The 27,818-nt window shown below is 39.1% G+C and overlaps 1 protein-coding gene across 3 annotated transcripts; it reads right to left on the bottom strand.

The window, feature by feature from the left end:
• YIPF6 (Yip1 domain family member 6) lies at positions 1-26,390 on the bottom strand. Of its 3 annotated transcripts, none has more exons than XM_082445031.1 (7): positions 26,031-26,390; positions 13,829-13,957; positions 12,709-12,787; positions 9,907-9,949; positions 7,541-7,666; positions 6,743-6,900; positions 1-5,041 (listed from the first exon to the last, which is right to left on the bottom strand). In XM_082445031.1, the coding sequence occupies exons 1-7, from the start codon at positions 26,085-26,087 to the stop codon at positions 4,923-4,925; spliced, it is 711 nt and encodes a 236-aa protein (XP_082301157.1). In that variant the 5' UTR covers positions 26,088-26,390; the 3' UTR covers positions 1-4,922. The 3 variants fall into 3 exon arrangements, with proteins under 3 accessions (XP_082301157.1, XP_082301159.1, XP_082301158.1); XM_082445033.1 differs by having other exon boundaries at positions 25,997-26,366; XM_082445032.1 differs by lacking the exon at positions 26,031-26,390 and adding an exon at positions 24,880-24,903.
• Positions 26,391-27,818: the final 1,428 nt, after the last annotated feature.

Below are 27,818 nucleotides of genomic sequence, written 5' to 3'. Positions count from 1 at the left end.
TTCTCCTTTTCCAGTGTTTTTTATCTGCACATTTAATATTCACAAATCATTTTACAGATTTATTCTTTTCACAGGTTCTTTATTTACAGGAAAGATCAGGATTAAAACAGAGCATCGAAGAGGACCAAGAAATTACCAGCAGAGATGGTGCAGAATACAAAGGCTCTAAAAGAGAACAGAGTGAACAAGAGCAGCGTGTAGCCACTTCCTACTAGGCTGGAACACTGACTTCATTAAGGCAAAGCCTTTATTTACTGTGTTATTTCTTCACCCCACCTAGTTTAACCCAAATAGAAAGGCATTCTATTTTCACACTACTGCTCTCTGAGGTCTTAGGAATATAGCTGGTACTACATGTGACCAGAGGCATCCCTTGACTATAAACACCTGAATAGACACGTTAAATTTTGATGTGTTAACCATCCCTCTGGGAGAATCTTAATGAAAGAGGCAGAAGCTGCTTGATTCTTAAGACTTTGAGAAAAAGGGGAGGGGTGTATGTGTCTGGTGGTGGGAGGAGGGGAAAGAACAGGGGCTCAAGGAGGAGTGAAGGCAGCAAACCTAACTCTTCCCAATGTACAACCGCTCTTGTGTCTTTCTCAGATGCTACTAATATAGTATTCTAGTACTCAGAAAAAAACGAGTTATTGACCTCCAGTGAGCTGTACGTTGTAATGGCTAGTAACAGGGGACATACCCTGGGGAGGAAGTGTATTCATTTCATGCGTATAACAATGCAATTCAAAACTGTGTCCTACTATGATCTCAGTTAATGTGTTTTCCTATTTTAAATCAATTCACTGTGTGACCCTGGGCAATTTACTTAACCTTTCTGTGCCTCAATTTTCTACCAGTGAAATGAGGATTGTACCACTTTATGTTGAAGATTGGAGGAGATGCATGAAAAGCACTTAAGAATAGTGCCTGGCCAAATCCATAGAGACAGAAAGCAGACTGATGGTTGCCAGGGGCTGAGGAAAAGGGAAAAAGGGGATGACTGCTAATGGATATGGGGTTTCTCTGTGGAGTGATGGGAATGTTCTAAAATGAGACAGTGGTGATAGTTGCACAATTACATGAATATACTGAAAAATCACTGAATTATATATTACTTTAAAAGGGTAAATTTTATGGTAAAGTGTATCCCAATAAAGCTGTTACAAAAAATTCTTAAAAAAATAGAATAGTGTCTGGCACACAGTAAGTGCCCAATAAATGTTAGCTATTATTTGTAGTAATATTATTGTCACATTATTATTTAGCCATCTTATGACCTAAGTAAATCCCTAGAAATTCTTTATTTTTCATAAAAGCCCACAGAATCTAAAAAAGTATTTCTAATTTACATATATGCATTAACATTCACACATTTATTTCTATCCAAATTGTCTCAGAAATGAACAGTTTAATTAAGAAGCATAATTTCAGTATTTTACTCTGGAATAAAACAACTGCATGCAATGGATGTCTGATCATATCATGATAGGCTTTAGATAAATTCCAATGACTTGATGTTATCCAAGAATTGGAAATGATGGGAGATTTTCATTTTCATCTCCAGGAATAAACAGGAAGTTCAAATACAGTAAGTACTTAGATTATATAACATACACAATTAAACCTTCAAATATAGGCTTGTTAGCCTTCTAATCACATTTTGGGGGACACTTTATAAAAAGACAAATACAGTAAACAGTAAAATGCTTACTAGCCCCATGCCCTGTGACCCCCTCACCTTGCCCAAAAGAAAATCCCCACCACAATGAAAAGATACAACTCAACTCATGTAATAAACCACTTAAGAGGCAAAAGACTTGACGATTAATGATTGACTTTTAAGACTACACTGCAAAAAGATGTTCACATCAATTGAGTATTTATAATCTGAACAGCAATTAAATCCAGTCTTCACCTTTCCTATTGCTAAAGAATATGACAACGGAGTCTCAATCTCAGAAGCAGGAGCAGCAAGTGATAAGCCACGATGGCAGTAATGCACATTAGGCAATGATGCTCACATGCTTGAATTTCATCTAACGTGTGAAACCTTCCAATTCCCGGAACAGGGTTTCCTTTGTTGGAGTCCCCTTCCCTTCTAGTCTTCCTTTCTATAATTAGCCACGTGCCTCTGTAGCAAATCAGGGAAAGCTGCGTTGAGGGTTACAACTTCCAGATACTCAGGTCTTCCGTGACAGAAAGCAATGCACTTTTTTGCATATAATAAGAAAATATTTATTTATACCCTCAAATTGACCACTCATTTTCAGAAAGATAATTAAATCTCCATTTTACCCGCCTTCATTTAAATCAAATAAAACCATTCCCTAAGTCACCCAAAAGCAACAGATTAAAACACAGAACAAGTTGCCTTAACACCCAATATGTATAACACCCCCCTCACACACACACAAACCCCACCAAAGTTGTGGCCTTAGGAATTTCTGACCAAATATTTAGCCTGAGTAAAATTCAGTGAAGATTTAATTCCCTTTTGAGAAGCATGATTATTTCTTTAATTTTACATTATAATCATTGGGATAGATTACAAAACAACTTTGGAAGAGAGATGTTTTTAGTGGGAAGTTAGAAAATTTCAGACAATGGAAATGGATGATAATTTAGGACCAATTTTAAAATCAGAACCAGTTTCAAAATATTTTCTTTATCAATTCAAGACTGAAACATTGGCTTTGTCCTAACAGGGTTTATTCTGAAATTTAAAAGGGAAATTGAAACAAATACAAATACATAACCAAAATATCTAGACAACGCTGGGACAGAGGGGACCAATTTTGTAATGCTCTGTAACTGAATATCATTCCAAGTACTCATTTGTCCTAGTATTGTTCATTTGGTTAACCTGGGGATGGAGAAAGTATATTTTAAAAATTATATATCTATGTGTAGGTCATCTTTAAATACCAGTGAATAAATATTTAAATTCCATGATAAAGAAAAAATGTGTAATAAGAAATTCCTATCTTTATAAGTAACTGTATATTTACAATGAATGTTTTCTGCCTGACTACTAATCTTTGTCTATTAAGAGTTTTTCACTGTGCAATTTATAGAAGGCAGCAGCTCATATTACCTTAAAAGAACCCTGATTAGCTCAGAATCAGCCTGTCCCAGACACTCTGCTCCCTGAAAAGCCTTCACACTTGTGTGCATAAATAGCTGAGAATACAAGTAGGTGCACATGTGCAAAAAAGTACTTCTCTAAAGGAGAGCTAACTGGCTTTACAAATAAAGTCTAAAACCAAGAAAATAAATTGCTATCCCCAACCCGAAAAACACACCTAATGAAAAAACTGCTAAGCCCACTATGAAAAGGCAGCAGCTGTAAACTCAACTCATCCTACCTCATGCTCTTACGCATCTAGTTGTTCTGTGAAATCAGCTATTAGAACACTAAATCCCTCCATGTTTACATGGTTAAATGCAGCCTTTGATTTAACTTTACTTTTTAGTTAGAGGCCAGACTACACAGAACAGCAAGAAATTCCTTACAGCTATGCTGTATCCAAACTGCCTCATTCTACCCTTAAGAGAAGGTGCCCACATGATAATATGCATTAGGGACCTACCAATCTAAATTTCTGAGGTCTTCTACTTGGGTAAGTTCAAGCATTGGTCCACTGAGAGCTTCAGTCAAAGGAAAATTACAAGTTGACTGCTAACACCTTAGCTTGCATATGCAGAGCTGGGGAGTAAGATTAAAAATTAAGAGCATCCAGCCATAAAAATGAAACGAAATTGAGTTATTTGTAGTGAGGTGGATGGACCTAGAGTCTGTCATACAGAGTGAAGTAAGTCAGAAAGAGAAAAGCAAATACCGTATGCTAACGTATATGCATGGAATCTAAGAAAAAAAAAAAAAAGGTCATGAAGAACCTAGGGGTAAGATGGGAATAAAGACGCAGACTTACTAGAGAATGGACTTGAGGATATGGGGAGGGGGAAGGGTAAGCTGTGACAAAGTGAGAGAGTGGCATGGACATATATACACTACCAAACGTAAAATAGATAGCTAGTGGGAAGCAGCCGCATAGCACAGGGAGATCAGCTCGGTGCTTTGTGACCACCTAGAGGGGTGGGATGGGGGGGTGGGAGGGAGACGCAAGAGGGAAGAGATATGGGAACATATGTATATGTATAACTGATTCACTTTGTTATAAAGCAGAAACTAACACACCATTGTAAAGCAATTATACACCAATAAAGATGTTAAAAAAAAAATTAAGAGTGTCACTGAGCTGCTATTAAGCATGGCAGAAAGGTGACTATACAGAAAGACTAAAAAAGCCTATGTTTTAGATGTCCTTTGCTTTTTTTTAAGCAACAAGTGCAGAATTTTCTCTAATCAAAATCTGAATCTTGCTTAGTAGATGTTTTCTCCTCCCACATCTATGAACCCCTTTCCCAACCTCTGTCATTGTCTTTTTAAGCTTAAGAGAAGTAAAATAGACTATCCCTTATTATTTATGAAAAGAGAGGCATATTCTAATAGTCATAAGGCAATATGTTTAAGAGCTGCACCTGAACTGGTATTCTCAAAACTGAAAATATAGTTACCAACTCTATTCAACTTGTAGGATGTATCCATGTGCTTCCCGAGTCATTGGTTGTCACCCAAATGGACCACAGTGACCCCATCATGCCTTAAGGAGGCATTATACTGTGTGTACTATGCACACATATTTTAAAGAAATAACATTAAGAAGGAAAGGACGGCCTTTCAAACATCAGTTCCTTACATAAATGGTGACGGTGCTTTATGGTTCCCTTTTAATCTCCTCATATACCCAGTTACCAAATACCTCCAAAATTAGACAAAAGAGGGCCAGAGGCAAAACTCCACGGTGAATTGCATCTTTGAAATGAGCTTTGAATTCCCTGGTTTTTAATTTCCATTTCCTGAATTACTGAGGAGTGAAGGTGAGAATCATCCAACTGATGACAAAGTAAAACAAGAAAACAGGATAAACAGCAAGGGCTTTGCGGTTTGGAGGCTGGCTATCAGCAAGGAAAGCTGTAGAGGCTAAACAAAGCAAAACAAGACAACAAAAAGGAATATTTAATACAATAAGACTGTCACAACTACTAACATTTACTAAACTTGAAGGGGCCTGGCATAGTCTGGGACACAGAATTATATACTATAAGTTCAGTTACATTTGTGATCCTCAGAGAAAAAGGCATTTGGCAGCAGAGTTTTCCAGACAGCTGAGGGCTACCTGTTTCAAGTATGAAAGCTTTGAAAGGTTTCAACCATTTAAGATGGAAACCTTTCTAAAAGGGGTTTCTTACCCTTTTCTGAGAAGTTACTGAACTGTGCTAAACAGGCATTGTTCTTAATAAGTTATCAGCTCTTTTAGATGCCAATCCTCTTGTCTGTCCAGGAAACACCTACTCATCTTTTTACTCATCGATAATCACCCTTCAAGGAAATCTTTCCTGAACAACCATCTGGTATCCTGCCACCCCAGGTAGAACTGCCCACTTACCTCTTCTGTGTCTCCACTATACCCTGCATAGAGTTCCATTGCCCACCTGGAAAACTTTATTGCCCTTAAGTGTTTACATGCCTAGATTGTGAACTCGGAGGATAGAGACCATGCCTAGCACAATGCCTGACACACAGTCTGTGCTTAATACATATTTGCTGAATTACAGGAACTTCTCTCTCATCTAAGATTCTACTTGCTGAACCACTGTGGGCCTGGACACTTGATAACTAAGCTATTCAGAACTACATGGATGTGTATGGTAAATTATCAGACTCTAAGTGAGGGAATGAGGGGCTCTTCCATGGGTAGTTAAAGCACCCAAGCTTAATACAGTCCTTGGAATATCAATTCTGGCATTCTCAGACCTTACTTTTGGATTACTTCTTGGCTTTTAACCATGTTCCAGAGCAAAGAGATGTTATTGCACATAAAAATATTAGGCAGTCTGTCTATCCCATTAAAAAGAAGCTAGTGAACACTTCCAGTTTAAGGTGGAATTTTAAGAGAATTTTAGGAAAGTACAAACAATGAGCAAATAGCATTCATTGCCACTGCAACAGGCTCTCACTAATCTTTAGCAGAATTTTCTACTGAAGCAGACAAGTACTATGATACTTAACAACCTATACTGGGAGGTAGTATAGTACATTTCTAAACAGGTACGTGATCTGCTTGGGTTTGAAACTTGATTCCCCTATTCACTAGTTATGTGTCCTAGGGCAAGTTGCTTAACCTCTCTGGGTCCGTTCCTCATCTATAAAAATGGGACCAATAATAACTGTTTTTATTTATTAGGGTTGTTGTGAGGGTTAAATGAGATAATATATATGAAGTACTTATGGCAGTGCCTGGCCTACAGTAAGCAATTGGTAAATGCTGGCTATTATTATGATTAATTTGTCAGGAAAAGGCTCAAGTCATTTCTCAAGTCACCTATGCCTCCTATATGCCAGGACTAAGCTAGGTCTAGTGTAATCTCCTTTTTCAACCCTATCCATTATTTAAGGATTGAAAAAAAAAAAGACGTGACTCTCCACATCTCGGAAGTCCAGATAGCCAACTCAGATAAGATGAACATTATCCCTACTGAGAGAAGACGGTTCTATGGATGACACTGGCAAGAATCATATCACTCATATGTAACTTATAAGTTACACTGCTCCTCATCTGATCTTCATCTCTAACTCATGTTTCGGTCTGCTCTGTTACTGTAGAGATAAGTACGTTCTTACCTACTATAGACCAGGCAAACATCACGATCACCACAAAAAGCCGGACCATGAAGTTTATTGGTCCTGGCTCGGCCAAAAGTACCAGCCGGCAAACCAGCATTGCCACCGTCAGGGGAAGTATACAGTAACCCAGCACACAGAGGCTCTGAAAAAAAGATCTTAAAAACAACATACATCCATAAAGATCATAAATATAGCTGATCTGTATCATGATACAGTTTATTACACAGATTTCTACATATCACGGACCGTTACCTTCCTTCAGATACATAATACCTATACCCTAATGTTGATTTTATGAGGATAGGCCTCTGTATTAAACATGTGCTTTAGTTTTGCTCTCCCCATACTCTCCTCCTCTCTGCTTAAACTCCTTAAGAGTCAGCCATCTAGGATCTAGATGATCTGCTCTAATTCCTTGAGACCTCCTTCTCCCACTGAACCTCTAAGAATGGTGTTTCTTAATCTTTTCTGGTTTACAGACCTATTTCAGAATTTGTTGTAAACTATGGACCATCTGTTTCCAAAGACAGACATAATCTTCTAACACAAAAAATTATGCCTACGATTTCAGGGGCTGGAGAGAGAGCACTGAAGCTTATCAAAGGACCCCAGATAATTTAAGGTAATTTAATTCAACTAGGTTATCTCTGTTCAGTGGTTATAAGAGAACTTTCTTTTTGGCTCTCATTTATTTTGATTTTTCTTTTTGAAAAATACATAACTAGCCAGACTTCCTTAAAAATCTAAGATATGCAACCTGGCAAGGGAAAAATGATGCATTTTAATAATACTCACATGTTTCCTCCAAGAAGTTTTGAGTTGAGGGTGATGGTAACTGCACCAAACCAGACAATGACAAACACTTCTGCAAACTGGGGCCCTCCATCTTTTTCGCTATCTACAGAGCCTCTCTGAAGCATTCTGTGAAAAGGAAATGGCATGAGAATTGCCTAATCTTTTATTTAGAGCAACAAAGTTACAGCATGGGTTCTCAAACTTTGAATCAGGGAGCTGCCCTAAACCTCACCTGAAGATCTATAATATGTAGGCTGTACAAAAGGAAAATGCCTGAAGTATATGGCAAGGCTCCCTTATTTCAAATTCCAAATGCCTCAGGACTAAAAGAGGTGCTCCATTTGACCTCATGGGAATGCTTAAATGGATTACCAAAGACCTTTTTTGGTTAAGCAGAGGGTATAAACTGAAGGGCTAAATGTGGCTCACAGACATGAGGTTGTTGGTCCATGCAATACTTAAAATGGTCTTAAATTCAAGTTGATGTTATTTTAAAATTGGGAGGTATTTCTGGATTTTCTTGAAAAATCATAAGAGTTTCTAACACTGGACCTGCATTCCTACATGGCAACTCTCAGGTGCAGTTGACACAGCAGCAGATTCCTTCACAAGGGCTTCTGGTAACCAATTCGCAATGCATGCATGTACACATTTGAATTTGTAATCCTTGGGTTAAGGTTCTAGCTCTGGCATTTAAAAATGGAAACAGTCTATAAACCTATTTAGTTGTTGATTTTTAAAAATCAAAACATACAGATTATCACGAAAAGGCTTTGCTTTGAAACTGAGTAATTGAACAGTCGCTTATATCCTCTCTAAAAATTTTACAGATGTAAACTGTTTTGAATTTTGGACTCACAACACTTGTACTCTGTGTCATTTTTTCCAGTAACAGAATAAGTAACATCAAACTCACAACCTCTTCTTATCACAAAGTATAGAGAAGTCACACAGTAAGTCTTGCCCTGCTATGCTATTTGCCAGTACAGGCTTTTGTATTCTATGGTTCTGCACACTCCATTCCAAGTCCTGACAATCTAGTGCAAAGAATGCTGGCCCTCATCACTTGTTGTCTGGAACTCCTATTGCTTCAGCACGGTATGACGGAAAGAACATTAACTGGCCTGAAAGGCAGGAGACTCAGATATTGATCCTAATTCTGTCACTAGATATGGAAACTAGATATGGAGCAGATCACTTGATGTCCTGGGACTCCAATTTTCTTCTCTGCAAATAAGTGGAATTAAACTCCATAATCTCTAAGGTTAATCTTTCAAAACTAAAAATGTATATGCTCAGAGCTTCTAATATAAACCCTTTCATCAAGGCACTGGATTGTTTCCCTTGATATGGTTATTAAAGGCATAAGATAGAGCACTCCACGTTTTTACCTAAATTACCATGTGCTTGACTTACATTTAAAAATGGGTAAAGAAGCCAGTAAGAAACTTGAATTTAAAATCATAAAAGGTTCGGCCTGGAAAGGACCCTCAACCATCTCCTTTTATAGATATGGAAAAGGAGACCCAGAGAGGTTAGGTGGGAAGAGATGTGTAATAATTGCAGAGGTAGAGAATGGGCAGTCAAGGAAACCTGAGGTTGAATTCCAGGTCTACCACTGAATATGTGACCTTGGTTCAGTCCTCAATCTCTCTGAACCTGAGCTTGTTTGTCAAAAGAGGAAAAATATTCACTTCTTGTTATGAGGATAAGAGAAGGTATTTAAAAGTTTTCTGTAAGCTGAGAAAAATCATTATACAAATTTTGGTTATTAGCGGCCGAAAGTCACTCTGCTGATAGCAAAGTTAGGATGAGAACTCAGAACTGAATCCTAGTGCAGTATTTTTTCCACTCTACCAGTGGTTATATTCCCCTCTCCAGCGGAACTATGCTTTCCTTCTTCTGTCCTTTCCCTTTACATACAATGCATATGGAAAACATAACACTTTGAAACATGATCTTGCTTTGAACTCTACCACTTGTACTCTAATTTACTCACTTATACTTTTAGTAAATTTTAAAAGAATTATGTTTGCAAATAAACAGTGCTTAAACCTACAGATACTTAATTCACTTATCTTAATGAGGTACATGAGTGTGAATAAATGTTGAACAGAAATGGCTAAAACAGGATAAGAAGTTATTGGTAAATGAAGGTGGGCATAATTTTCACATCTTTAAATTCCATCACTCTTTGAATTGATCTAGAAAACTACTTGACTTTTTAGATTTAAATACATAAGGAGTACAATATGTCATAGAAGTCCTAAATGAAATATTCAGTCAAAATCCCCTTCAATTTTGAAACTCCATGAAAAAAGTCTAATCTATCTCAAATGACAAAGAAAGGAAATATAAGTACTTACAATGCAAGCGTCACACAAAGGATCAAAGGGCCCCATAAATCCCCTACAGGAAAAGACAGAAGACTGTTAAGACACAACCATGTATAGTGTTTTCTGTCTTTATTCCAATATGTACCTCTCCCACTCTTGGAATTCAGACATCAAGGCTCTCCCTGTCTGCCCAAGCCTTCCCACCTCTGCTATCCCTCTGCTGGCCCTCTCTGCTCCCCAATTCTGAATGCCCTTCTTCACATATCCTTTAAATTTTGTTCACTTCACATCCCACAAATCACCCCTCTCCCCACCTACTAAGCCACATTCCAGCATGCCATAGTTAAAGACCAACGAGCAAGGAGTCAAAAGACTTAAGTGCCCTACCCTGCACCGTCAAAAAGAAGACTAAAGCCAAGTCACTTTACCTATCTGAGACGACATTAGACAAGGCAAGTATAATCAGGTTTACCTCACAAATATGAAAAACAAAGCTGGGAAGAAGTGACGTGCCCAAGTTTCCGTAAACAGTTAAGTGTGGGGGTGGGACCAGAACCTAGAACCAAAACCAGAATCTTCTGATTCCTACTACCAAGTCCTTTCCACTCTGCAGTACTGTTTCCCTTTCATAATTACTACATTGAACTAGCACAGAATTGCTGTTCTAATAGGTGAAAAAACAGCCCAACACTGGTAATTTCATGGGGTTAAATGTTAACAAACAACATGAAAACTTTTTGAAAACTATAAAGGCTCTATCAACATTAGGTCTAATCACTGTGGTTCTCAATCAATAGCTGTTGGGTGATTAATAAACCAACAGTTCAGTAACATACAGCTTAAAGCACAATTATCTTCCTCAAGTAATATGAAAAAAGGTACATATACCACTTCTAACTTTAACCTCACTTGTACATAACTTTACTTGAAAGAAGTGTGCATATGTACATACTTACGTCTTTTCTTTTAAATAAGTAATTTTGACACCACTGTGGAAAGTTTGTTAAAGATGTAAAAAAAGAAAAACCATAATCCTAACACTCTAATAAAGTATTGTTTATTAAATAAACAATAAATTGTTAAAATTTATCAGCTGAAAAGCTGAATTCAAGTACAATTGACATTAATATGCTGTTTTTTTAAATGCAGTGAAGATTGTTTTTAATTTGTAAAAGATTCATAACAGTATTTTAAAACTATTCTTATTCTTGTGAAATACATAAAACACAAAATTTACCATTTTAGTCACTTTTAACTGTACAGGCACGGAGTATATTCATTGTTGTGCAAGCACCAAACCATCCATCTCCAGAACTTTTTCATCTCCCAAACTGAAACTCCAACCCATTAAACAATAACTCCTCAATACCCCTCAGTCCCTGGCAACCATCATTTAACTTTATGTCTCTATAAATCTGACTACTCTAGGTACCTAACATAAGTGGAATCATATATGTCCTTTTGTGTCTGGCTTATTTTACTTAGCATAATGTCTTCAAGGTTCATCCATGTTGTAGCATGTATCAGGAATTTCACTCCTTTTTAAGGATGAATAATAACCCATTCATATATGGTATATACCATGGTGTATATAACACACTTCGTTTACCCATCCAACCACTGATAGACGTAAGAGTTGTTTTCACCTGCTGCTATGCACATGGGTGTGCAAATACCTGTCTGAGTCCGTGCTTTCAATTCTTTTGGGTATATACCCAGAAGGAGACGTGCTGAATCATGTGGTAGTTCTATACTATAAATTTTATATACTATAAAATTATGTGGTAATTTTTTGAGGAACCACCATGTTGTTTTCCACAGTGGCTGTACCATTTTACATTCCCACCAGCAATGCACAAGGGTTCCAATTTCTCCACATCCTCACCAACACTTGTTATTTTCTGTTTCTTTGACAATAGCCATCCTAATGGATCTGAAGTGGTATCTCATTGGATAAGACAGCTTTTCTGAGGAAGAAACTTCAACCTCAGAAAAGTTAACTGTCTTATCCAAGATCACACACTATTCAAACACTGATTTGCCCATGCTCTTTCCACTATATACGAGCTGTAGCAAATCATGTGTCAGCTTCAACCCACAATGTACTATGTTGAAAAAGATTCTGACGCTGCATCCAATTGCCACACAGTGATGGCACATTTGCCACATATTTGACATCCTTATATTACAGCTGAAATGCTGCCAAAGTAGAACATACACTCATGTACAACATCATTGTTACTATTCTCAAACAACAGATTCAATTTTTTTCTGACAAAGGGTACTAAGAAAAACCAAGAATGCTTGAAAAGAAAAGGTCTAACAATTTTAAGAATAAAATCTAAATAACAGCATAATTTTCTGCAAACACTGTTTTGGAACTCCTGAAGAAAGCAGTCAACAGACTAAATGATCATTCTGAAAATAGAAATGTCAATAAAGTACTATTAATTTGTTAAACCTTTAATGGGTATTAGCTATTATTCTAATTTAACATTTACACATTTTGCCTTTCCCTTGGAAATCATTAGCTCTTTGGTTGAACAAAGTCCCTATGTCTTTGCCACTTCCAGAAATATTCTTTGCAGTGTCTATTATAGCAGGTGAGAATATACAGTCTATATTTATTGATGAGGACAATATATTCAGCAAAATCTTCCAATCTCTGAAATTCCATCCTAAATTTTTAACTTTTTTCAAAAACTTCATTTATATATTTTTTCATCCTGCAAAATGACATCAGTTTTATTACCACAGAGCCTTTGCCTTATAAAATACTTATGATAAGGTATGATGAGAAACAGCAAAGCCTCAAAATCCTTATATACTTACAATCTCTCAAAAGAGTATTGCTTTTCCTTGGGTACAAAACATGCATGAATTTTTTCCCAACAGCTTTTAGATCACGCATCTGAAAGACATAAACAACTTGTACTGTGATGACCAAGGTTGCCAAGCAGCTCCCTCACTTAATTTGCTAAAATTTCTTATATTTCAATCTCCTGGGAGCCCTTCATTGAATTTTAGAGCTATAACTCCAGTTTAATTCCTTCACTATACAAACAAACCAGAAAGGTGGGGTTTTTCTATTAACTCCTTTTTCTATTAACTTTTCCTATTAACTCCTTAAGCCAACATCTAACTCTTTACCACATTCATCAGTTCTGATTTTTTAAACTCCACAAAAGAGAAATATAGCCCTCCTAATATGTTAGTTAAAGAAACGAAAATAATAGCACTAGTAAAATCTGCTCTGCAAAACACAGCACCTAACTTTCAGTTCATACATGATGAGGTCACAAGGGGCAATCAGCCTGCTCCCAAGCTAACACATTCTTCACAATATGTAAAGTCAATTAATTTTCAACATTCCCATACATTCTGGCAAATGAATCCTAGAAGCCAGATTTTTAAAAATCAAGACATTTAAAGAAGGGTGCAGTCATATAAACATGACCTCTCAAAATACAGTTGAGGTAATTCTGTCCTAATTTTTTCAACCTAGAAATTTCTTCATGTCATTAATAGTTCTTCGTAAACATGACTTTTAATGGTTGTTTACCATTCTACCACATAGGTGTAACATAATTTACTTAACAGATTACTCTTCTTTGCAACTTTCCCCCATTATAAATATTGCTGTAACAAACATCTTTGTATAAATATTTTTCTGTATTTTTAAAAATATTTTTGTATTAAAATTTTTTCCTTATACCTAGAGAAGCGGAATTATCACCTCAAAAAGACTGGACATTTTAAGTTCCTTAATATCAATTACAGCCAAACTGCTTTCCAAAAAGGCTGTACCAAATTATTCTCTAGGGGAGAACCTTAAATTTCAATAAATAAAATACACTGAAAACCAGGGAACCAAACAAAAATATTACAAAGTGCTATTAGCTATTTAGCCCCATGACACTGAACAGAAGTTCTCTCAACTCGTCTAACTTACAATGGTATTCTGAACAGATTCATTCAATGTGGAGCTGTCAAATTCCCGAATGCGAGATCTCATGGGAATGGTGATTTCTCCTTCCACAGGGATGTCTTGTGAGATAGATATATCTGAAAGGCCTGCAAACTGAGAAGAGTTAGGGACAAAAATTTAAAGCCTGTAATAAACTGTAGGATTCCCCCAAAGACATCATCATTTCCCAGAAAGCAGGACTATGTCTTTTTGTAGGGTTTTATAGTTTTTAAAATAAGGTGTTAGCTCACCAGACGTCGAACAATGCAGTTAGCTAAAATTCTCAAATGCTTATTTCTTTTAACTTAAAGAAGGAGATGGCAAACAATGGAAAAAATTATAAAGTAAATGGCATAGACTTTCTTGCCCTCAAATATTTGGTTTCTTTCAAGCATGAAATCTTTTTTTTATATCTTTATTGGAGTATAATTGCTTTACAATGTTGTGTTAGTTTCTGCTGTACAACGAAGTGAATCAGCTATATGTATACATATATCCTCATATACCCTCCCTCTTAAGCCTCTCTCCCACCCTCCTATCCCACCCCTCTAGGTCATCACAAAGCATCAAGCTAATCTCCCTGTGCTATACAGCAGCTTCCCACTAGCTATCTATTTTACATTTGGTAGTGTATATACGTCGATGCTACTCTTTCACTTCGTCCCAGCTTCCCCATCCCCCACACCCGTGTCCTCAAGTCCATTCTCTATGTCTGCGTCTTTATTCCTGTCCTGCCCCTAGGTTCTTCAGAACCTTTTTTTTTTTTTAGATTCCATATATATGTGTTAGCATGCGGTATTTGTTTTTCTCTTTCTGACTTACTTCACTCTGTATGACAGACTCTAGGTCCATCCACCTCATTACAAATAACTCAATTTCACTCATTTTTATGGTTGAGTAATATTCCATTGTATATATGTGCCACATCTTCTTTATCCATTCATCTGTCGATGGACATTTAGGTTCCTTCCATGTCCTGGCTATTGTAAATAGAGCTGCAATGAACATTGGGGTGCATGTCTCTTTTTGAATTATGGTTTTCTCAGGGTATATGCCCAGTAGTGGGATTGCTGGGTCATAGGGTAGTTCTATTTTTAGTTTTTTAAGGAACCTCCATACTATTCTCCACAGTGGCTGTATCAATTTACATTCCCATCAACAGTGCAGGAGGGTTCCCTTTTCTGTACACCCTCTCCAGCATTTATTGTGTCTAGATTTTTTGATGATGGCCATTCTGACCAGTGTGAGGTGATACCTCATTGTGGTTTTGATTTGCATTTCTCTAATGATTAGTGATGTTGAGCATCTTTTCATGTGTTTGTTGGCAATCTATATGTCTTCTTTGGAGAAATGTCTATTTAGGTCTTCTGCCCATTTTTGGATTGGGTTGTTTGTTTTATTGATATTGAGCTGCATGAGCTGTCAAGCATGAAATCTTAACAGGATATAAGCTAGTAAGATTGCAGAACTTTTAGTGACCTTTCAGTGATCACATCTTAGCACAGCCACAATTCTGTTGCACTTCTGCTCCTCAGTGGGCTCCAGTGGCCTCTGCTGGCTAAAAAGGAGCATTATGTGAAATCTAAAGGGGAACTGGGAAGAACATGGCAATAGCAAAACACATCATTATTTATACTCTTTTTACCAGATTACTGGCAACCACAGATCAAATAACATTTCCAAAGTGAACTGCAAGACTGCAAACTTTTAAACTCTTACGTTCATATGCCAAATTTGATTACTGTGACTGAAACTCTAGAATCTTCCAGTTCCTAAGAAAACAGAAGCAATCCCTTCTCATATGGTTTTTGGCCCAATGTTTAGTGGGCAATAGTTACAGGTAAATGAAATACAAGACAGTATACTAAAATTTTAGGAAGAATAAGGTTGTTCAAAGAACTTATGAAAAGCAGCTTGTCAATCACACTCTTAATAAGGGAAATGCAAATTAAAGCTACTTGAAAATTCTTCACCTGTTAGACCGGCAAAAATCCAAGTTTGACAACACATTCTGCAAGTGAAGCTGAGGGGTAAAAGCACTCACACACTGCTGGTGGGGAGGCAAAATGGTACTAGGCCCTATTGAAGATGAATCTGGCAATATCTAGTAAATTTATATATGGATTGCTCACCACTTTTAGGAGTCTAAAGTGGTAAAAATACAAAAAGACATATATATATATATATATATATATATATATATATATATATATATATATACACACACACATACACACAAGGCTCTTCATTACAACACTACCTGTAAAAGTGAAAAACCTGAGAATAGCCCAAATGCCCATCAACAGAGAACCAGTTGAATAAAGCATGGTATGTCCACATAATGGAGTGCTATGCAGCTGTAAGAAGGAATGGGGATATCTCTAAAGAACTATTATGGAGTGTTAAATTAAAAAATAATGTTGAGGAAAGTCTGTATACATGCTACCACTTATCTGAGAAAAGAGGGGATACAAATATATATACATATCTGAATATCTTTTAAATATAAGAAATAAGTCATGTAATGTGACCTGTCACATGTAATGTAAGAAATGTCATAGATTTTTTTTAAAAGAGGCTTCCTAATTAGGAAAGGAGGGAATAAGGTGGAGGAAACAAGTAGAGAAGTTAGTCTTCTTGGAACACACATTGTTCTGTATATATAACTTGAAATCATATAAATACTTCACAGAATTATGAGACAAAATTAAAATTTAAAAGCAGTCCCAAAAACTGAAAGAATAATGAAACAAATGAACCTACTGAATTAAATACACAACCACACAGAGAGCAACTATTTCAAGTGACTTTACAACACTGTAATTTGACTTCCTATTAGGATGCAGAAAGCTGCAATGAGCATCCCATCCACTAGAACAATGAGAAAAAGCTAGATTAACTACAAAATCATAACTTTCCTTGAACCCATCAGAGAGCTGAGGTTGTAGGGCAACCAAGCAGCATGAATGAAATCTAAGGAAAGACAGGCACTTACTTCCAAGAAGAGATGGGACATGAGCAATGGCTCATCTGTAGCAAAGCACGAGAAGACAACACTGGGCATCACACAGATGGTTAAGAATTCAGCTAAAATTTAAAATGAATTGCTAAAGACCAAGTGTTGACTGGTATGAGAGTACAGCGTCCCTGGAAGCATTAGACACAGGAGGCATTCACACCCACTTGCAGGCTCTTCTCCACAGACTTCCATTGGTCCAGGTGTGAGGGGAGTAGCTGCCTCTTCTGAGAAAAGCACAGAGACCGGCTCAGACCCTTCTCCCCTACAGAAAAAGAGCCTTAAAGCTGCTGGGGGAAGATCAGCAAACTCTGTTGTCTCCAGAGCACATGTGAAAACCCACTGTGGCTGGGGAAAGGGAAAAGACAAACCTCACTACTACTGGGGGAGGGGTGGGAAATCATCCTGAGGCCAGACTATCAGAGTCTCCCTTCAGCTGGGGGAGAGACAGGATCACTGAGAAAGTCTCACCCAGGAAGACTCAGGGACACATGACCTATCTAAGGCAGAGGCTGGACCAAAACAACAAAGAATCTCCACCTCCCAGGTACCCACCACAAGGCTAGCAAGTATGCAGTAACAAGCAATAGCAGTCTAGTGCTAAGGGAGGGGCTAGAGCTTGGAGAGAAACCCACTATTTTATGCAGGGGCAAAGGGAATGCAGAAAACTAAGCATGGAGGAGGAACATTAAGAAAAACACTGGGAAAACCTAGTGCCCACCCTAAGCACAAGGTAATAGGAGAGGAATTTGAAGCTGATAATGCATTGAAGGTTCCCATATCAAGTACAAAACCCAAATACAGTTCAACTCCTTACTATATTGACTTAACCCCCATAGTAACAACTTAGCAGAAAAGATGTGCCATTTCCAGGCAGTCTCTACTGTTATACATGATGGGCAGCGATCAATAAAAAAATCACCCCTTCCCCATAAACACACACACACACACACACACACACACACACACACACACACACGGGAAAACAACCTTCTGTGACAAGACAAAGCAATTAAACCAGACTCTGAGGTGACCCAGATGTTAGAATTTCAGAAGAAAAATTTACCATGAATACGATTAATATGTTAAAAAGGCTCTAGTAGAAAAGATATATGCATGAATGATGGTGAATTTCTGCCAAGAGATGGAAACTCTAAGAGTCAAATAGTAATGCTAGAAGTAAGTGAATATAGTAACAGATGAAGAATGCCTTTGACAGCCTTATCAGCAGACTCAACAGAACCAAATAAAGAAATCGGTGATAGGTCAGTGAAAATTATCTAAACAAAAACAAAAAGAGAAGAGTTAGAAAAGAAAAAAATTACACACATCAAATCATTGTATTGTACACCTTAAACTTGTACAATGTTATATGTCAATCGTATCTCAATAAAACTAGAAAAAAACAAAAAAAGAACACCCCAAAACAGAACAGAGCATGCAAGAACTGTGGGTCGATATTAAACAGTCTAATTTGTATATTATTGAAATCCCACAAGAGGAGAGAGATAATGGATCTGAAAAAAATATTGAAAAGATAACAACTGAATTGTTTTCCAAAAATAATGAAGACATCAAATGACAGATCCAAGCCCAGAAAACCCCAATCAAGATAAATACCTAGAGACAAAAGCAAAAATCCACAAACCTAGACACATTCACACGACTGAAAACCAAAGATAAAGAGGAAAACCTTAAAGGCAGCCAGAGAAAAAAGACATTGCAATCAGAGGAAACAGGTAACAGACATCTCACCCAAAACTACATAAGGCAGAAGAAAATGGACACACCTTTAGAGTGCTGAACAAATAAAACTGTCAACCCAGAATTCTAAACCCAGCAAAAATAGCTATTAAAAATGAAGGCAAAACAATTTTTTTCAGATGAGCAAAAGCTGAAACATGCACTACAAGAAATGTTAAAGGATGATCTTCAGAAAGGAATATGATATCAGAAGGAGATTTGGATTTACACAAGGAAATGAAGATATCCAGAAGTGGTTTAAATGAAGGTAAATATAAAAAATATTTTTTTATTTTTAATTATTCTAAAAGATGATTGCCTAAAGCAGAGGTCACCAAACTTCTTCTGTGAAGAACCCAAATAGTAAATATTTTAGGTTTTGAGAGCCAAATGGTTTCTGTTGCAACTGCTCAACTCTGCCACTGTAGCATGAAAGCAATCAAAGACAATACATAAAAAATTATGTTTGGCTGTGTTCCAATGAAACCTTATTTACAAAAATAGGTAGTGGGCCAGACTTTAAATTATAAAAATATAACATTTAGGAGATAACTGGAAATTTGAACACTGACAAGATATTTGATATTAGGGAATTATTGATTTTTTAGATGTACTAATGATATTGTGGTTATGTTCTTTAAAAACAGAATCCTTATCTTTTAGAGATACATATCAAATATTTGCTAATGTAATGATGCTGGGGATTTGCTTCAAAATAGTATAGAGGGAAGTGGGTAGGGCTATAGAAGAAAGAAGATTGGCCATAAACTGGTAATTATTATTGAAGGTTGGGTACCTGAGGGTCCACTTTACTATTCTACTTTTGTGTGTTTGAAATTTTTCTTAATAAAAAGTGAAAAAATAAACAAAAAATTCCTAATTTTAGGGACCACCTAAGTTCTTTTTTCTTTTTGCCTCCCCTCCCCAAGCCAAAATGAATCTAAATATAATCAAGCCTCTATATCTTAGAGTTTACAGGAAATATGTGGACAGAGGCACATACTAAAAATACCACAAGGATACAATCAGCCAAATACAGAAAGTGGAGAATTCTACAAGAGAAATGACTGAATTTAAACAAATAAATTACATTAAAAAGAGGAGAACACATATATTAAAAGAGACTTATTGGGACTTTCCTGGTGGCTCAGTGGTTAAGAATCCGCCTGCCAACACAAGGGACACGGGTTGGAGCCCTGGTCTGGGAAGATCCCACATGCCGCAGAGCAACTAAGCCCATGCACCACAACTACTGAGCCTGCACAAGCCACACCTACTGAGCCTGCGTGCCACAACTACTGAAGCCCATGCGCCTAGAGCCCGTGCTCCGCAACAAAAGAAGCCACCACAATGAGAAGCCTGCATACTGCAACAAAGAGTAGCCCCCGCTCGCCGCAACTAAAGCCTGCACGCAGCAACAAAAACCCAACACAGCCAAAAATAAAATAAATTTTAAAAAAAAAAGGAAAAGAAATGTTCCTTTAAAAAAAAGAGAGACTTACTAACCAAATGCAATTTGTTGACCTTGTTTGGATCCTGATTTGGACAAATTGTAAAAACACATTTTTTTTTTAGAAAATTGGGAGGTGAACAGAGATTAGATGATATTAAGGAGTGATTATTATTATGCTATGTGTGATAACAAAAAAAAGTCCTTACCTATTAGGGAAACATACTGAAGTATTATGGGTAAAGTGATATGTCTGGGATTTATTTTAAAACACTCACAAAAGATCATGAAAGACAAGGAAAGACGGAAGAACGATTACAAACTGAAGGAAACTAAGGAAAAATAACAGCTAAAGGCAATGTGAGATCCTGGATAAGATCCTGGAACAAAAAAGGACATTCGTGGAAATCCTGATAAAATTTAAATAAGATCTGTAGTTTAATAGTGTTGTACCAACATTAACTTCCTGGTTCTGATCACTGTACTATGGTTATATACAATGTTAACACTAGAGGAAGCTGGGTGAGGGGTATACAGGAATTCTCTGTACCATTTTTGCAACTTTTCTATATGTCTAAAATTAGTTCAAAATAAAAAGGTTAAAATAATACTCCAGAAAAAAAATATGGTGGGGAAATAAATGAAATAAGAATAGCAGAATGTTGACAGATATATGGGATTCGTTATACTACTCTTTATTTTATTTACATATTTGAAAGCTTCTGTAATAAAATGGTAAAATACATCACTTCCTTGTTTCTGCCATTCCCTCAAACTACTCTCCTTCCTCTCCTCTTCTCTGATCAAACTGCTCTTCACTCTCCCACTCTCTTAATCCTTTGTAGTCTACACTAGTCTTCCCACAACTTTACTGACATTGCTAATAGTGACCTCATAATCAAGAAATACAAGAATCTGGGGACTTCCCTGGCAGTCCAGTGGTTAAGACTCCATGCTTCCAATGCAGGGGGTGCGGGTTCGATCCCTGGTGGGGGAACTAAGATCCCACATGCCGCGGGGCATGGCCAAAAAAATAAAAAATAAATAAATGAAAGAAAACCTGCAAGCAAAAAAAAGAAAAACAAAAGAAATACAAGAATCTTTCCTCAGTTTCACCCTTTGAATATTCTTCAGCACTTAATGTGTAAACCAACCTGTTTTGAAGTCATTATTCTCCCTTTACTCCTATGACACTGCCCTTTCAAGCTCCAGGATTGCTTGTTTTGAGCTTTCTTGCTGCCTGCTACTGCTAGGGTAGACAGGGCAGTGCAGAAGGAATGGGCTTTGAAGCCAAACGGGGCTTTGCCCTCCCTTGGAAACAACACCACTACAAGAATTAGGTAACACCTGCATGTCACCTAGCACATAGTCAATGCTCAACATGTGGTATCCGGAGAGCCTTGGTTAAGAGTGCAAGCTCCTGGAGGCAGGCAGCCTGAGTTCAAATCCTAGCTCCATCACTTACTACCTGTGTGACAATGAGCAGGTTCCTTTTCCTCTCTGTGCCTCAGTTTCCTCATCTGTAAAATTGAGATAATCGTACTATCATCACAGGGTTGTCCTGAGGAAGAAATATATTAATACAAGTAAACCACTTAGTAGCAGGCTCACAGAAGAGGATAGATACATGTCAAGAGCTCAGGTTCAAGATTCCCAGGGAGTCAATTCAGGTTCTGTCACTGCTGTAGAATAAAGTATTTGGCTAGCCTTTGTCCTTTGCTCCTGGGAGGCAGTCTCTAAACTCCTGGGATTTCCTAAATGATAGTAATATTTTTGTTATTCATAGTGGGCCCTAATAGTTTAGCTAACAGGTGAGCCCTGGTAGACCGCTAGTTTATGTTAATGAGATGACAGCATGGTGGCTAACCACTGCTAAAAGACCAAACACAAGATTAGAGGATTGGGGGTTTGAGTCCTGTGATACAAACCTGGCCTCTTGGAAGCGGAGGAGGCAATGATCCAGTCAACCACACCTACGTAATGAAACCTCAATAAAAACTCTAGATATGTGGGTGAGCTTCCCTGGTTGGCAATATTCTGCATATTGTCACACATCGATGTATCAGGAGGGTAACAGTGTCCTGTCCTGACTCCACAGAGAGAAGACAAGGACGCTTTCTGTTAGGGATCATCTCAGACTTCAACCTACGCATCTCCCCCTTTTGCTGGTTTCTGTTGTATCCTTTTGCTATAATAAAAGTGTAATTTTAAGTACAGCATTGTCCTGAGTTCTGTGAGTCATTCTAGTGAATTACAGAGCCTGAGGGGATCACGGGAACTCCTGAATTTGTAGCCAGTAGGTCAGAAGTGAGGGTGGTCCTGGTCCTGCAGCTGGTATCTGAAGTGAGGACATTCTTATGGAAGACTGTGCCCTTAACTGGGGAAGTTTGGCCTAACTCCAGCTACTTGGTTTCAGAAGTCACTGCAGTCACTAAAGTGCCATGTGATTCCCACTCATCCCCCATCCCAACCCTTCCTCAGTATCTCTTCTCCAGAGAATCAGTGACATTGCTCAGCGAACTGAGCCAGGATCTGTGGCTCTCTAGCCCCATATATGAGACAATACCACCAGGACCTCAGCTAGTGGACCCTGCTCTCTGACTAGCCCCTCAGTGGGGATGAAAGGTGACTTGGACCCCATGTCCCTCCCCTTCCTCTGTGCAGGCAGCCTTGTGCACATACATACACATGTGTGCACATAAACACATGTGCACACTTTGCTGCCTGGCTTGGGCCAATGAGGGGAGGAGATAGAGGCAGGGCCAAAAACACACAGTAAAAGCAGGGACTGCAGCCTTAAGAAAGTGGCTGGGAGCAGATGGCTCATACTATTGACCAAAATCCTGAAGAGAGAAAGGAGTCAACAAGGTGGAGGGAGGGGTGGGGTGGATCAAGCAGGAAACAGCTCAGTCCAAGAGGTGGGGGTGGGGGCTTAGTGGCATGGTCTCTAGCCAGCACCTTCACCTGGGACCAGCTTCCTTCCAGACCCCAGGCTACAGCGATTATTATGGCTCTTTTTCCTGCTCCTTAAACAGACAGGCAATAGACAGGCATTACCCAAGATTCTGTATTTTCAACTCTATGCAGATGACTCCTAAATCAACCTTTCTAGTCCTGACCTCTCGTGAGCCCTGAAGTCCAGATTTCAGTGTCCAACTACCTGTTGGATATCTATTGGATGGCCTGCCAATATCTCAAACTAAACATTTCCAAAAGTGAATTAATCAACTTCTGGGCCCTCATTCTCCTCTTCTGTATTTCTGTTCAGGGTATCACTTCCTCCCATTTGTCTATAGCCTTGTTTTTCAAAATGTGATACTGGGAGGAGCAGCAGCAGCACCACCTGAGAGCTTATTAGAAATGCAGAATCTTAGGCCTCATCCCAGACCTACTAAATCAGAATCTGCAATTTAACAAAATACCCCAGATGATTGCTATGCACGTTAAAGTTTGAAAAGCACTATGTAAGACACATGCTCCCTAGCACTGCAAACCCTCGAGGATTCCACCTTACTCAAATCTTCACATCTGCCACTGCTGTAGTCCAGACAGTCATCACTTCTTCCTGGAACTACCGCAACAGTTGCACTGGTATCCTAGATTCCAGATACTCCCCATGGTAACTCTTCCTCTGTTATGTTGTCAAATTCATGATTTAAAACCCTTCCCTCCTCAAAAATTTCCAGTGGCTCCTTGTTGCCTATTAAACCTCCCGGCATAGTAGTCAATAAGAAGAAATAACACTACATGATTAGTATGTGCCAGGCACTCTACCAAGTGTTTTATGTGTTTTAACTCATTTAATCCACCAAACAACCCTGTATTACTTTATCTCCATTTTACAGACAGGGAAGCTGAGGCATGGAGGGGTTTGGTAATTTCCCCAACATCCCACAGTTAGTTAAATGACAGAGCATAGAACCAAACCTAGACAACTTGACCCCAGAGCACACATCCATAACCACTGTTCCATATTGCCTCCCTAATTTAGTAGCCTTATCTTTTAAGGTTTACCTTCTAATACTTCCCTGTGCTTCAGCCAAAGTAATCTCTCTGTTGTTCTACAAATGCATTAGCACCTCCTAACCTCTGTACCTTCACCAATGAGAGGCTGTGTAGCATTACTAGAAAGAGTCTTGGTTTCAGAAGCAGACCTAAGTTCAATTTTCAGCCTAGCCATCCTAGGGAAATCATCAGATCTCTCTGAGTCTCATCTCCTCACCTGCAAGTAAAACATAGTTCAAAAACCACCTAACTGAAATAGTTGCTGTGAAGTTTAGAAAATATACAGAGGATGTTTAGCATAATCCTGGCACATAGCAGGTGGTCAATCATTGATAGCTCTTATGCTCACCTGCAATTCAAATCCCACCCATCCTCTGAGGCCCCCTCAAATATAACTTCTACCATGTAGCTTGCTTCATCACCCCAACTAGACATGACAGCATCTTCTTTTAAATTTTGTTAATATTTTATGTATAACTTTCTTATATAGTGTCTTATTTTAGCATTATACATTTGTCTTATCCCTACAAATTAGACTGTAAGCACCATAAGGACAGGCCATTTGTATTTCCTAAAGCAACTAGCATAGTGTATTACACACTGTGGGAGTTCAATAAACATTGTTGAATAGAAGTGGACTGGATACTGAGTAATGAGTAACCAGAACCACTAAAATTAATTGGGGGAAAGCTTCATAAAAGAGGAGTGGGGCAGTTTAGATGAAAGACAGGAACTAAAAACACCTAAGCACCTGTAACTACGTCATACCAGGCACTATGCATACATTAGTTCATTTAGTACTCTAATTCTGTGATGACTTACTAGCCTCATTTTCCAAAGGAGGAAACTGGGGTTCAGAGTGACTTCCTCAAGGTCAGAAGTCTTCCATGAGAACTTGGACCTATTCACTCTCTTTCACTGTTGTATCTTCAGTGCCTAAAAGAGTGCCTGGAACATAGTGGATACTCAATAAATATCTGTCAAATGAATGAAGTGATGAACAAATAGAGCTAGTAAGCAGAACCAAAACTAGAATCAGTTTCACCCGACTCCCAGGTCAGTCCTCTACGATGTTAAGTTGCCAATTTAAAACAGAGAAAAGGGATGTACCATTTATTGAGCAACTACTATGTAACTAAACACTGTTTGGTATATAACTAAACGTTGTTTGGGAGGAGGGATTGGGGGACAGAATGTTGAGCTGACTACACTCAGTTATGGCACTGATTGTATTAGACACTTCACATAATTTGTCATTTCAACTCTGTAAAAACTCTTTGAGGCAGGTATTTTTATCTCCATTTTACAGATGAAAAAACACTCTCCATGAAATGACTTGCCCAAATTCACACAAGCGGCAGAGTGGGTGATAACTTTAACTCCAAGTTAACTTTAACTCCAAAGCCTGTGTTCTTAAATACTTGTCCAGGCTTTGGAATTGTAGTATTTGCAGTAGAAATCCTATCCTCTGCAGAGACAGGAGCAAGAGAGCATCATGAAGAGGGCTGCAAGGAGCTGCGACAGGGAGGGCAGGGATAAAACCAAGACGACTGGGGGTCACTGAGCAAATCAATAGTCAAGTTATAACGTCCCATGAGAAGTAATCTCTCATTAATCCCAGAATGCTGCTACTCCAACAAGGGCTAGTGACAAGTCTCCATAAAATGAGGGGACAGCAGATGCAAAGATACTTAAATCGCCTAAAGCTCAGCATTTAACAAAATGCAGGGGACGAGGATGAAAAGGAAAGTGAGTGAAAGTTTCCCAAGAAGGCGTGGAAACAACACGGGTGGGGGGAAAAGGTTAGCCCAAAGAACAGGCGCAGTGTTGGGACCTGTTCTGGCATCGGGTACAGGAAGGACCTGCCGTGAGGAAGGGATTCCGGCTCTTTCACGCCACGAGCCCGTCGCCCGACTTCCTTAAGGGGCATCTGCCTCACCCTCGGTCCCTTCTGTCGCAGAACCCAAGCTCACCAGGGGCCTGGGCGTTGCTGTCCCCGGGTCTCCTGGAGACTCCGCCGCTTCCGCCATCTTGGCCCTCCTTCAGCCCGGTCGCTCCCACAGGCCTTTGCGGAACCTGAGACGTGGAGGCCGCGGCCCGTCAGCGCGTCTGCGCGTGGAGGTTGCGTCACCGAAAAGCGCCTAGCAGCTGCTAGCGGCCCCGGCCCTCGGCCCTCCTCCCTCGTCCTCTGGGTGTTGGGTGGGGGTTCGCGTCGCCTCGCTTCCCTTTTTCGGGGCCACGGGTCTCGCTAGACACGCTCCCTTTTTAACACTCCACCCCGATTCTCAGCGCACTCCCGTCGGCCGCGGGGCCGCCGCTTCCTTCTCTCCCCCCTTCCACCTCTTCGCGCCCCCCGCCCCCGCCAGCGTCTGCTTCCGGCTCTCTGGAGGAGGCTCGGGGTGCCGCCTCCCACCCCAGCACTGCACCTTAGGGAAAAAGCCTGCCCCTCCCCCAGCGGCCGAGAGATTTCCTTTCCCAGTTGCTGAATAAAGGGATGAAGCCCACGTTAACAACTGCTCCCTCCACTGTCGCCCTCGCCTGGATGATTCCCTGCGCTTCTCATTCCGCTACGTAGCAGCTTCCCACTTACTGGACTGTTATAAGCTTTCATACTGTCTCCACACCGACCTCCAAAATTGCTTTTCTCCCTCACCCCCTTGGGGGCGGGGTGGGGGGGAACTTCTCTGTATACATTGGCCAACATTTTAATCCCACCACAATTTACCACAATTTACAAAATTGCTAAGCGATTTAGGGCAAGTACTGAAGATGTTCAAGGCTGAAAGAGGGCAATTATTGTAAGAATAACTTTTTAAAGAAAACTCCTGCATGTCCCTATCTCGTTTTCCTGTCCTATCTCGGGACTTTCTCTGTGTTTCAGACTCCAGTTCACCTCACCTCAGGCTAAAATGAGCTCAGGCAATACATCCATTGTTGATGCAAGCAATATGCAGGGTAGTGAGTGCCCACTGGGGCAAGTAATTACCAGTTTTCCACTTTTAACAAACAGGGTAGGGAATGATGTGAACTAGCCTTATTTTTTTGGATGGGCAATCTAGGAAAGCACACAAGTAGTAAAATTAAGAAGAAAGAATGTGGCTGTGGTGTGAAGAAATTCCCAAACTAATTAGATGTGTGTGTGTGTGTTTGTTGTTCTGTTTTGTTTAAATATTCTTATAATTCTCCTTCTCAGAGCAAGCACAGTTTCAGTACTTGTTCAAATACTGATGGGAATAATATTAACATTTAGGCCAATAGATATGAAACTTTTTTTAATGTTACAAGAGATTATTATGTATTGAATACAATTCCCTAGGCCCAGCCTCAGCTTCCCACACCTGCTCCACCCCTCCCACTACCATTCCCACCCTCAATGCCACCCCTACCCTTGTCCTGACCTCAGCACTCATTATCAGATTACCAAATGCGTTCCGGCTTCCCTGAGGCCATTAATAACCTCTTCTATTTCCTTGCCAACCTCCAAAATTAGTTATCTCTCCCCAACTGAAAACCACAACTTATACTACCCAGCCTCATCTCTTGGCCTCTTTACCACTCATTTCAAGATGGCCTTGATGCTGGCTTCAGAGGAGGACAGGCCATAAAACAATTGTTGAGGCAGTCAGTATTTGGCTTACCTAGGCATTATTTCAGTCTAAAAATGCCAGTTTTCCTTATTTAACTAATAGGGTACAGGTTGAGTGTGAGTTAATATGTTATGAAGAGAAACTCAGGAAGGAAGGTTATAGAGGAAGGGGTGG

The sequence above is a fragment of the Balaenoptera physalus genome (genome assembly GCF_965194825.1).
Source record: "Balaenoptera physalus genome assembly, chromosome: X".
Classification (NCBI taxonomy): domain Eukaryota; kingdom Metazoa; phylum Chordata; class Mammalia; order Artiodactyla; family Balaenopteridae; genus Balaenoptera; species Balaenoptera physalus.
The sequence above is the reverse complement of the archived record's forward strand: the minus strand, read 5'-3'. Positions and strand labels throughout refer to the sequence as shown.